This window comes from Perognathus longimembris, chromosome 4 (assembly GCF_023159225.1).
Source record: "Perognathus longimembris pacificus isolate PPM17 chromosome 4, ASM2315922v1, whole genome shotgun sequence".
NCBI classification, from domain to species: domain Eukaryota; kingdom Metazoa; phylum Chordata; class Mammalia; order Rodentia; family Heteromyidae; genus Perognathus; species Perognathus longimembris.
The window spans coordinates 56255892-56269049 of record NC_063164.1 but is presented as its reverse complement, the minus strand read 5'-3'; the positions used below and the strand labels follow the sequence as shown (position 1 = coordinate 56269049).

At 38.8% G+C, this 13158-nt stretch overlaps 1 protein-coding gene and 1 long non-coding RNA gene across 4 annotated transcripts in view; one reads left to right on the top strand and one right to left on the bottom strand.

Moving 5' to 3' along the window:
• Positions 1–13158, bottom strand: part of Scn9a (sodium voltage-gated channel alpha subunit 9) — an 83290-nt gene that overhangs the window by 19763 nt on the left and 50369 nt on the right. For all 3 annotated transcript variants that reach the window (XM_048345300.1, XM_048345302.1, XM_048345301.1), the window contains exon 18: positions 169–323. In XM_048345300.1, the coding sequence (XP_048201257.1) occupies positions 169–323 (155 nt within the window). The remainder of the gene's footprint in view (positions 1–168; positions 324–13158) is intronic.
• LOC125350599 overlaps positions 1–13158 on the top strand; it is a 37130-nt gene that overhangs the window by 19093 nt on the left and 4879 nt on the right. The gene's annotated exons all lie outside the window — the stretch shown is intronic.

Here is a 13158-nt window from a genome sequence, read left to right as displayed (position 1 = left end):
ATTTAGGAGACCCAGTTAAATATTCATTGAACTTCACTAATTTTTTGTCCTTGGTTGTCACAAGGGTTAATTTTTCAGTTTATTTTTAAACTGGCTATGATGTTTTATCTTCCAGATCATTTATTAAAAGCACTGACAGTTTATTGACTTAGGTATGAGATCACTTACCAGAGCTCCACTGCTGAGCAGGATCATGAGAACAATGAAGCTTTCAAACCAACTGTGTTCTACTATCCTGTAGCAGGTTTTTCGGATATTCCACCATATTTTCCCTTTTCCTGAGTCTATGTTAACTTGGCAGCATGGGAATCTCCGTACACATCCTAGCCAGAAAACATGCATGTAAAATCTCAATACTTAGTATAAACAAACTGATTAAGTAGCAGTGAAGGAGGTTTCCTATTCCTGCTTCCCTTCACCAAAACAAAATGGCACTGACAGAAAAACATAGCCATCTTAGTAATGGTAAGTTCTGATTTTGATTTATATTTTCTTCATGACTACACAGAAAGAATATTGTCATCATCTACAGAGCTAAAATATTTGGACTACTAAAAGTATATGAATTGAAATCTATTTCTGTGATAGTCCCTGAACTAGATAATTTCTAGTACCTGTATGTAAAGTTCCCGGTAGATTCCATTTGGAGGCCATTTTAGCTCATCTTCAAACTTGTATAGTGTGTTCTTAAGATTTTTCAATCATTTTAAACATTTAGTATATTATTCTCTGAGCTCTTATTGATCAATCTTTTCTATGCTGCTTAAAACCACTTTAATGAATGAATACATGAATAAATGAACTAAACTCTAAAGGATTCTGAGGGAAAATGCATTTCAAGTCCTTATTTGATGATATAATCTGAGATGCCTCCATTCTTCTGTTAAATTTTTTGCTATTGTCCTAAACAACATTACGGAAATTAATAGAAATTCCTAAAATTAAGTTTAAAGGAAATGTATTTTTATTAAAAGATGTAAACAAAATTATTAGAAACATTTTTTAACTGGTGTTAGGGCCTTAACTCAGAGCTTGTGAGCTATCCTTGTGCTCAAGGCCAGCACTCTACCACTTGAGCCACAGCACCACTTACAGCTTTTTCTGAGTAATTTTTTTGGAGATAAGAGTCTCACAGACTTTCCTGCCCACACTGACTTCAAACCACAATCCTCAGATCTCAGCCTTCTGAGGATTACAGGCATGAACCATGGCCATCTGGCTCAACAAAGTTATTTTTAAGTATTTAAAAATAAAGAAAAATCTAGCATGGGACTACTTAGGTATAATAGCTACAAAATCCATAGAAATTGAGGATACTTTTTGTTTTTTTAAAGATTTTTTTTATTATTTATTATTAATCCATTCATTTATCCATCAAGTATTTATTTATGTATTCTATGTTCAGAGCTATGTAGGTGATTTCTTCTCAGGGAATTCACTTTCTGTTTGGTAGATGGACACATAAACAAATGATAGTCACCCTCAAAGGCAACTAACAGATATGAGGAGAACATTTAGAGAATGGGAGGGGGGTGTGGAGGGAAGGGGAAAAAAATCAAGCTAACCTAGCTTGTTTATTGAGAAGAAGTCAGAAGAGGAATCTTGGATGAGTGTGGCCAGAACTGAATCATGACATCAGTTTTTTTTTTTTTTTAAGTATTTCAGAGATGATTTCAGGGCAATAGTACAGTATAAAAATATTACAGTAAGAATTGCATTCAGCTTTGCTTTAGGAGGAAAGCAAGATACACACAAGATGCAAGGTTCTGAGAAAGAATTGTCTCTTTTAAGAAGTTAGATCTATGATCTCTAGAGATTGAAAAGGAGAGGGAAAACAATGAAAATAAATGGTATAGACAACTACGCACTTTAAATGTATCTCCAATGGTGTATGTGAATAAGTTAGAAGGGGTAATGGAGATGGGTAGGAATGAAAAAGACCCCAAACCAGGCATCTGTCAAGTGGAATAGATTAGGGTTAACTTCAGTAAAGAACTAAAGCAACAGTAGATTTAAGAAATATTTCTCAGGTAAAAGTAGCTGGATTTGATGACTCAGATCTGCAATGAATAAAAACCATAAAAACGGGGGCTAATTTGAGGAGTTAGGAGTTTAAGATGACTGAAATGTCTAAACACAGATATCTGGTAAATACTTGGAGGTGTGAAGCTAAGTGCAAAAGGAAAATCTAAGCAAGAAAACTGTGTAATAATCATTAGTGTATTTACACACACTATATATATGATATATATACACATACACACACACATATATGCCAGCTAAGATCAGGACTAGTTTTTGTTCATCTCTTTCTTTTGTGGTCATGCAAATAAAATATTTAGGCTAAGGAGTCAAATATAGAAGACTTTGAGCTAACAATATTACCTCAGAATTAACTTGTTAGGAACTTCTCCTAGTTTGTTGAGGCTGCTGTGCTCAGTCGCCAGTCTGGCATTTGTGCAAAGGCATATCCCAATAGATTTCCAACATAGATGGTTAGCAACATTATCACACATTCTCTTTAAAAGGACTATTAATTAAATGTAAACACAACAGAGAACTTCTCAAACACTCTAATTAGCCCTATTGGGTGAATGCTATCTATGTCTTTTTACTGGCTTCATTAATCTACTCTCATGATGCATTACATAAAGTCTATACTGGATTTCATCATGTGAAACCAATGCTCTCACGTAAAAAGGAAACTGTTGCCCTCTTCAAAAACATATTAGTTATTAATGAAATTATAACATTATGGTCAGTATCATTAATGAAAACTACATTAAGAAAATCAGCATTTCCCAATTGTTGCTTTAAAATGTCAATATTCACTAAGACAAATATTTTGTTCACATTTTTCCCAAAGAAATGAAAACCAGCTGGCAAAGAAATGGTTGTCCTATTATCCAGGTTAGAATTATTTACAGGAAGTTGGTGAACTGAGGACATTTTTGAGAGATGTTTTATCTCTATCTACCAAATTAACAGAAAATGCATCATTTGAAGAAAAAGATGTCATTCTTCTCTAACTCAAATTCTGATCATATCATTCACAAGTTTTATAAGCAAAAAAAAGTACAGTGTAGAATCTAGTAGCATCTAAGAGACATATACACCCTTGAAGAAACAACGACCCAATTAATAAATGATTTAATAATTTAATAGGAAGACTTCTTAGAAGAGGTATTAATGACCAATAGACACATGAAGAAATGTTCAACATCTTTGACCCTAAAGGAAATGAGGCCATAAGGAAACTTTATTACACTGTTGTTTGGAATGTAAATTTTCAACTACTCTGGAAAGCAGTATGGAGATCCTCAAAACAATAAACTAAACTGGAGCAATCCCAACTCCTGGGCATTTATCTGATAGTGTATAAACAAGACTACAGTAAAGCGACAAGCACAGCCATGTTCACTGAAGTATTACTTACTATTGCCAAGATATGGAATAAGCCCAGATATCTCTCAAAGAGCAAATGGTTAAAGAAAATGTGGTGCATATATACACCATGGATTTCTCCTCATCCATCAGAAAGAATGATACCATTCATAAGAAATTTGGATGACTTGTAGAAAATTAAAGTGAAGTAAGCCAGACTCAATGAAACACAGGTTGCATGGTTTCCCTCATTTGTGGTAGCTACAATGTGCTTATTAATCTATAAGTAAAAACACTGGGTGGTATGCAAGTGTTTGCAAGTGAAATATTATAAATTCTATGAAGATTTGAAATAGTATAATTCTTTAAAAAGACTAAGTCAAAGCTCAACAAAATAAGTACCAGAAAATATGTACTTGTAAGGTGGTGGTGGTGGTAGGATAAGGTCAAGGGGAGAGGGGTAGAAGAATGAAGGGTGAATCTGGTAGAATGCAGGCAAGAATTCATTATATACATACCATAGAATTGCGAAACATAAGGGAAGGAATGGGTTGAAGTGGGGGTTGAAGATGTTGATGCAAATCAAGATGAATTGTATACATAGACTGCTTTTGTTAAATGGCCAAAAAATAAGTCAATACATATCATAAAGATTAAGTAAAGTGAGGGAATTGGTGAGATAGGAGGGGTGGGTGAGAATGTTGAATGTAATCATAAATGGCTTTGTGAATATAACTCCTTTGTACAAATACATGAAGATAAAACATATTCTAAAAGGGTTATGTAATATTCCTAATTTGTAGAACTGAGGCTACTGATGAACAGTGCAAGACCTAAGGAAGGAGTTTAAAATCTTGAATTACAATGCCAGGGAACAGAGCTAAAGACAAAACACATTATCAAGGTGATATTTATGAAGCTGAAAGAATCAGTGGACTTGAGACAATGAACAAAATAATTTTAACACCCATCTTCAATAAAAGCATTGCTCTTGTTTAACTATTATACTTCGGTTTTTCTGTTCCCATTTTGATAACAATAACAACAGCAACAAAAACTCCCTGGAGACCAGTGGTTGCTGTGAATTGGAATTAGTTTCAGTTCAGCTCTTGAAGCCCAAAAGTAATTTCTAATGTAAAAGAAAGAATTCATTATTTCCCATCCTGATAAGCCTTCTCATTTTTTATTGTTGAAATAGTATACTTCCAGTTTTCAAAGCAGCAAACAAGGAGTCATCTTTGTCTCCTTTTGTTTTTCTTTTTGTATTTCTTATGTATTCACCAAGAACCCTTAAATTAAAAAAAAAAACTCAGAATCTTATACTCTCCCAATCTGCAACTCTGTTGTGAAAGCATAAGTTGCCATAATGTCTCATCTGAATTATTGCAGGAACCTTAATTTCCCAGCTCTGACATTGTGCACCACCTATATTTCCTTAAGACTACATATTGTGAGCCACACAGTTAGATCCTGGACTTCAGTCTTTCATGCTCTTTATGCCCTGCCCTGCCCTCTAATCAGTCTCCAGTGTCAACCTTTACTACACTTCCCGTCTCTCAGCCTGTTCCACACATTCTTGCCCCTTAATTTTCCTTAAATATTATGCAACCTCTTAGTGCTAGGTAGTGTCTTTGTTACTCTGCCCAAAATACCTTTCCTCATGTTTATATGGCCCAAGTGAACTGACTTTACATCAAATGTCACCTTCACAGACAGGCTTTCTCAACCACCCACTTTTATATGATAGTTCCTGCATCCCATTTCTTCATTCTTATGCTTTTCTCTTGATTTCTCCATATTCCTATATTTATTTGGGTAAAGGACATTGTTTTACTCATAGCTCTATTTTCTTTCATTTCCAAGAGCTGGGCATAGCATATGAAAAGTGCATGATAATTATTGGTTTACTGGCTGAAGGAATGAATATGTGAATAAGTGGTTCAACAGCTGATCAAATTGTTTGCTCGGTTGTATTTATCAGATTGAGCCTCTTAACCCAGCAGGTGTGGCAGCTACATAATTACCAGTGAAGCACACCAAAGTGAGCTGACACCATTATGTTGTCTCAATTGATTGAGACAATATAATGGGATTCTGTTATGTTCTATCAACAGTTATGTTCTATCAAATGTTCTATCAAGTTAGTCTAAGCCAAGGTTTCCTTGAAAACATTCTTATGTAACATATCTCTACACTGACCCCAATATAAAATTATGAATCATTTTAGAAATATCCTCAATAATGTTTTGTAGGATTAAAAATTACCTTAAGATTTTGGTTTAAGGCCAGACTAGGCAGGAAAATCTGTGAATCTCTTATCTCCAGTTAATTACCAAAAAGCCAAAATGGAGCTGTAGCTCAAATGGTAGGGTGCTATCCTTGAGCGCAAAACTTTAGAGAGAGTGCCCAGGCCCTGAATTCAATCACAGGACTAGCACACGCACACACACACACACACACACACACACACACACACACACACAATTACCTTTGCATAGTTCTGAATAAGATAACTCCTACAGTTGGAAATAGTATAGTCCGTAGTTAGATAATTTTTTTCTAGAATTCTTTTGGGTTGAAACGCTAAGTTCTTTGATTATCCTATATTATTTTCTAGTCATACAAAAATTATAAGTAAGGATCATTCATAAAATGGACAGGAACATCACAATAGCATTTGTAAAATTTTAATTTTATGAGTCAGTCTGTTGAGGAACATGCCATATTTATAGATCAAATTCATAAATGCTTATAAACGAAAACTTCTGAAGAAAACTCTACAGTGTTTGCTTATGGCATAACTTCAGCAAACACAAAATTATATTGATTATACCCAAATAATTTGCTTCTCATATATAGTGAATATGTTACAAAGAGGAAATCCATGCATTGTATTAGGCTGTTAACAAAATTGAAAAAGGAAGGCAAAAGGAAAAGGGGTGTTAATTGAGCCTTAATTTATTTGATCCCCTCAACATTTCCATGATACAAATATCCCTATTTTAAAGAAGAAGCATCTGGGGAGAGAAAGATGGTGCCAACACAGCAGGGAGGCACCCCGACTCACTCCAACTGAATAGCGAGCTGGGAACTCCAACACCCAACACCCCATCAAGAACCCAGCAAAACAAGCAGCCAGAAGCAGTGGAGATACGCAGGAAAATGCAAAAGAGTATAAAAGAAGAGCCAAAAACCTACACAGGGCCGGAGAATCTCCGGGGCACCCTCCCCGCAGCAGCCGACCCTGGCCCAAACAGGGCCAGGCTGGGAAAGGGGAACCCAGCGATCGGCAGGCAGGCTGCCAGAAGCACAGAATTAAGAGAGCGGGAGACCCCACGGTCACTAGGGAGGGTGCGGACCAATACATACAACGGCAGCGACGAGAAGTTCGGGTCCACACCGGGTTCAGACAGACGGCGGCTGGGGAACCCAGCACGGCAGAAGGAGGGAACCGGGGATGCCACACAACACTTCGCCACCCCCTGAAGGACCAATGGCTGTGCGGGACACACACACAATCCAGGATCAGTGAGTCCCCCATTACCCCCTCACCCAACAGGAGACCAGCTATCAGAGACCCAAGCCCTACAAAGAAGCTAGATCTCCCTCCCTCCCACTCCCCACCCCGAGGGAACAAAGAACCCCCAAATCAGGCGGGAAGCTCCCATCAGGTGCTGGGAAGTCAGTTTAGCAGGGGAAGGGCAGAGCAGCCCCAAGGCCACACAGGATCCAGATCTGGCCGAATTGGCCCTGCCCCCTTCCCAACAGGGGCCAGGGGACGGCTGGCAGTGCAAACCCCACCCGAGGCACCTGGACCTCGCGGACTCTTACAACTAAAATCACAGGCACTGGTGGGCAATACCAGCACAACAGGGGCACCTGGGCCTGATCATGTCCCCCCCTCGCAGCAGAGGTGAGGTCTGAGGGTGCTAACCCACACCTGGACAGTTGATACCACTGGACCCCACACATACCACCCCCCACAACGGACTCGCGGGAGGGCGCAAACACAACCTAACAACCTGGGGCTCGCTCTTGGAGGCTTAACGCGCTAAAGTGGAAGGGGCCACAGCACCAGCGCCTGTTGTAGTGGGTACATAGCGCACAGGTGGGCGGGGCCTCTGGCACCAGCGCCAGCTCTGGTAGGCATACCCCGCACAGGTGGGCGGGGCCACAGCAGCAGAACCTGTGTTGGTAGACGCGCCTACACAGGAGGGAGGGCAAAGCTACCAACCAAACCTGAGAAGCTATCCACAGATCTCCAGATGCGCAAATCACAAAGAAACATAACACAGTTCATCAAAGAACAAGCCAACTCGCCAGCTCCAAAAAGCAGCACGACTGAAGAGGAGATGGAGAATAAAAAAGCAAATGAGGCCATGTTAATAGGAATGATGGAAAGCGTCAGAAATGAAATCAGAAAACAATTCCAGGAGTTTAGAGCAGAAATCTTGAAGGACACCCAGGAAGCCGAGAAAGAAATGGAAGCAAAAATGGATACAATGCAAACCTTCTTTAAAGAAATGGAAGCAAAAATGGATATAATGCAAGCCTCCTTTAAAGAAAATCTTAACATCCTGAGAACTGAAATAGAAATTTCCACGATCAGAGCTGATCTGACAACCATAAATAGCTCTCTGACATCCATAAACTCCACAATTGAAACATTAACACAAAGAGTGGACCATATGGAATCCAGAATCTCTCTCCTGGATGATGAAGCAGCTGACAACAACCAGAAAATGACCATACTCCAAGAAATGGTAAAGCTTCAGGGCAGACTAATCCAGGAACTAATGGACAAAGACAAGAGATATAATATGTGCATAATTGGAACAGAAGGAGCCAAATACCAGAGCAGAGGGCTGAAACATGTTCTCAATAAAGTTATTGGAGAAAACTTCCCCAATATCACAGGGGACCCCATCCAGGTAACCGAAGCCTATAGGACACCGGGCAGGCCAGACCCCAGAAAAGCCACCCCAAGGCACATGATATTCAAGACTTCAGACCTCAAGATTAAAGAGCAAATTCTGAATGCAGCCAAAGCGAAGAAAGAAATTTTCTACAATGGGAAGAGGATTCGAATAACAGCTGACCTATCCACACAAACTTACCAAGCATGAAGTGAGTGGAAGAACACCATCCAAGTAGTTCAGGCTAACAATATGCAACATCAGATCAAATATCCAGCGAAATTGGAGTTCACATTCGAAGGGAAAACCAGATCTTTCCACACCAAAGAGGAGCTAAAGGAGTATGTGAATAAAAAATCAGCCGTACAGCGAATTCTAAGAGGGGAGCCCCACCCAACAGAGATCGTACAACACACACAGACAGAATCAGAAAGAAACTACAATAGCCAAAGTCCAACAGAAAGAACAGCTCACTAAAGACAAGACAAAAAAAAAAAGAGGAAAAAACAGCCCAGCAAGAAAATGGAAGGAGAAAAAACACCCTTATTCTTGATCTCTTTAAATATAAATGGTTTAAACTCTCCGATAATGAGGAGCAGACTGGCAGGATGGATCCGCAAACAAAAAGTTGACATCTGCTGCCTACAAGAGACCCACCTTACAGCAATAGACAAAACCACGCTCCGAATGAAAGGATGGAGCAAGATCTACCAATCAAATGAAACTACCAAAATGGAGGTGGAGCCATCTTGATCTCAGACAAGCTGGACTTTTCATTAAAATCAACTCAAAAACACAAAGAAGGACACTACATATTAATTCAAGGAAAAATCCAGAATCAAGACATCACGGTGATAAATGTATACTCACCGAACAAAAGAGGCCCTACATATGTCAAGCAAATTCTCACAGAATTACAGAACAAGATAGACGCAAACACAATCATAGTGGGTGACCTTACTACCCCACTCTCTCCAAGAGACAGATCCAACACCCAGAGGATCAGCAAGGGAGCTGAGGACCTAAGTAACACCATATCCCAAATGGATCTGACAGACCTATACAGAATCTTCCACCCTACAGATACCCAATACACCTTCTTTTCAGCAGCCCATGGATCATATTCCAAAATTGACCACGTCATAGCCCACACAAAGAACCTCAGCAAATACAAAAGTATTGACGTCATCCCACGTATTATATCTGATCACAGTGGATTAAAGGTAACCCTCAACAACAAAGGATACCACAGAGGCTATACACACTCTTGGAGGCTAAACCCCACACTGCTATCCAACACTTGGGCCACAGACCAAATTAAAGATGAAATCAACGAATTCATAAGCCACAATGATAATGAAAACACATCACAAAGAAACCTATGGGACACAACTAAGGCAGTACTGAGGGGCAAGATCATTGCCCTCAGCACTCACATGAAAAGAATGGAAGCAGAGCAGGTGAATAACCTCACGATGAAACTAAAACAACTGGAGAAACAAGAAATGACAGAATCTAAAACGACTTGGAGGGGAGAGATCACAAAGATTAAAGAAGAGATAAATCTGATTGAAAATAGAAAGACCATTCAACAAATAAATAAGACTAAAAGCTGGTTCTTTGAGAAAATAAACAAAATTGACAGACCCCTAGTAAGACTTACAAAAAAAAGAAGAGACTCATATATGTAAAATCAAGGACTCCACCAGAAAAATTACAACAAGTACACACGATATTCAAACAATCATAAGGAGCTATTTCCAAAACCTCTACTCAGCAAAGAACAATAATTTTACAGAAATGGATCAATTCTTAGAGAAGTACAAACTGCCCAAACTGAACCAAGAAGAAATAAATCAACTAAATAAACCAATAACTTAGAGTGAGATACAGGGGGTAATCAAGAACCTCCCAACAAAGAAAAGCCCAGGCTCAGATAGATTCACCAACGAATTCTACAAATCCTTTAGTGATGAGCTAATACCAATACTCCTCAAACTCTTCTGCAAAATAGAAACAGAGGGAGAAATCCCAAACTCATTCTACGAAGCTCATATCATACTCATTCCCAAACCAGGTAAAGACCCAACAGAAAAAAAGAGCACTACAGACCAATATCACTAATGAACACAGATGCAAAGCTCCTCAATAAAATATTAGCTAACAGGATCCAGAAACTGATCAAGAAAATCATACATCGTGACCAAGTAGGCTTCATCCCAAAGTCACAAGGATGGTTCAACATCCGTAAATCAATCAACGTAATTCACCACATAAACAGATCTAACATTAAGAATTACTTTCTTATCTCAGTTGATGCCCAAAAAGCCTTTGACAGAATACAACATCCATACCTATTAAAAGCTTTGGAGAGAATAGGAATAGATGGAACATTCCTCAAAACAATAAAAGCCATATACAACAGACCAACTGCTAATATCATATTAAATGGAGAGAAACTTAAATCATTCCCCCTAAACTCAGGAACAAGACAAGGATGCCCACTTTCCCTACTTCTTTTCTACATAGTGCTGGAATCCCTAGCCATAGCAATAAGGCAAGAGGAGGACATCAAAGTGATCCACATTGGCAAGTAAGAAATCAAGTTATCTCTGTTCGTAGATGACATGATCTTATATCTGATGGACCCAAAAAAACTCAGTCCCCAAACTCCTACACCTAATAAACCAATTTGGCAAAGTAGCAGGATACAACATCAATCCACAAAAGTCAGCAGCTCTTCTGTACACCAGCCATATACAAACAGAAAAGGAAATTATGGAAACAATTCCATTTACAGTAGCCAAACAAAGAATAAAGTACCTAGGGATCAACTGAACCAAGGACGTGACAGACCTATTTAATGAAAACTATAAAAATCTAACAAGGGAAATCAAAGAAGATACAAGGAGATGGAAAGACCTCCTATGCTCATGGGTAGGCGGAATCAATATAGTGAAAATGGCCATATTGCCCAAATTGTTATACAAATTCAATGCAATCCCTATCAAAATCCCAGTTACATTCTTCACTGAAATAGAGAAAGCAATCTATACATTCATATGGAACAGCAAAAAACCTAGAATAGCCAAAGCAAATCTAGGCAAAAAAAGCAGTGCAGGAATATCACAATACCAGACTTCAAGCTCTACTACACAGCCATCATAACAAAAACAGCCTGGTATTGGTATAAAAACAGATCGGAAGACCAATGGATTAGAATTGAAGACCCAGAAATAAAACCGCACTCTTACAGCCAACTGATATTCGACAAAGGAGCTAAAGATATACAATGGAATAAACATAGCCTCTTCAACTACTGGTGCTGGGAGAACTGGGCAGCCATATGCAGAAAACTCAAAATAGACCCAAGCCTATCACCATGCACCAAGATCAACTCAAACTGGATCAAGGACCTCAAGATCAGACCTGAATCCTTGAAACTACTGAAGGACAGAGTGAAAAGACCCTAGAACTTATAGGCACAGGAAGGAACTTCCTGAATAGAATCCCGGGGGCACAACAAATAGGGGAAAGACTCAACAAATGGGACTACTACAAATTAAAAAGTTTCTGCACAGCTAAGGACATAGCCACCAAAATAGAAAGACAGCCAACGATATGGGAAAGGATATTTACCAGCACAGCAACAGACAAAGGCCTGATATCTGTCATCTACAGAGAACTCAAAAAACTAAGCCCCTCCAAGCCCAATAAACATATTAGGAAATGGGCAAAGGAGCTAAAGAGACACTTCACAAGAGAAGATATAAAAATGGCAAAGAAACACATGAGGAAATGTTCAACATCTCTGGTAGTAAAGGAAATGCAAATAAAAACAACCCTGAGATACCACCTTACCCCAGTTAGAATGGCCTATACTCTGAACTCAGGCAACAACACATGCTGGTGGGGGTGCGGGGAAAGAGGAACCCTTCTCCATTGTTGGTGGGAGTGCAAATTAGTACAACCACTTTGGAGAACAGTATGGAGGTTTCTCAAAAAGCTCAATATAGACCTACCCTATGACCCAGCCATACCACTCCTAGGCATCTATCCTAAACAGCAAGTCCCAAGATATCAAAAAGACATTTGTACTTCCATGTTTATCGTGGCACAATTCACAATAGCCAAAATATGGAAACAACCCAGATGCCCCTCCACAGACGAATGGATCCAAAAAATATGGTACTTATACACAATGGAATACTACATAGCGATTAGGAATGGTGAAATATTGTTATTTGCAGGGAAATGGTCAGAGGTCGAACAAATAATGTTGAGCGAGACAAGCCTAGAACACAGAAAACAAAGGGGCATGATCTCCCTGATATATGACTGTTAACAAAGGGAGACGGAGAGACAGTAGAGACCAAGTCTGTGAAACCAAAAACTGATTGTTAAATAGTATTCCCCACAGGACTGGGGCAGCGACTCAACAGTATGTAACTAAAACCAAACAATTTCTCAATATATAAAGGTCAAAAATTGACCTCTCAGGGGAATACAATAGCTCAAAAGCTATGTATGTACATTCATATAAAACTACTGTCGACATACTGTCTAATATCGCCATTACATTTAAAGGCCTAGGCCAACTGTCTTGGGCGTCGCCATGTGGCTACTGTATATGTTCTTGATACATTGTATATTGTATGTATGTCTACCTGACCTAGAGAAGAGATAGAAAAACAGGGCATAAGATATCACAAGAAATGTACACACTGTCCTGCGATGTAACTGTACCCTTTTTGCACAACACCTTGTCAAAAAATTTGTGTTCAAATAATAAATAAATGAATAAAAAAAAGATGAAGCATCTGAAGGATCATATTTTAATATGCTCATTGGTAGTTTG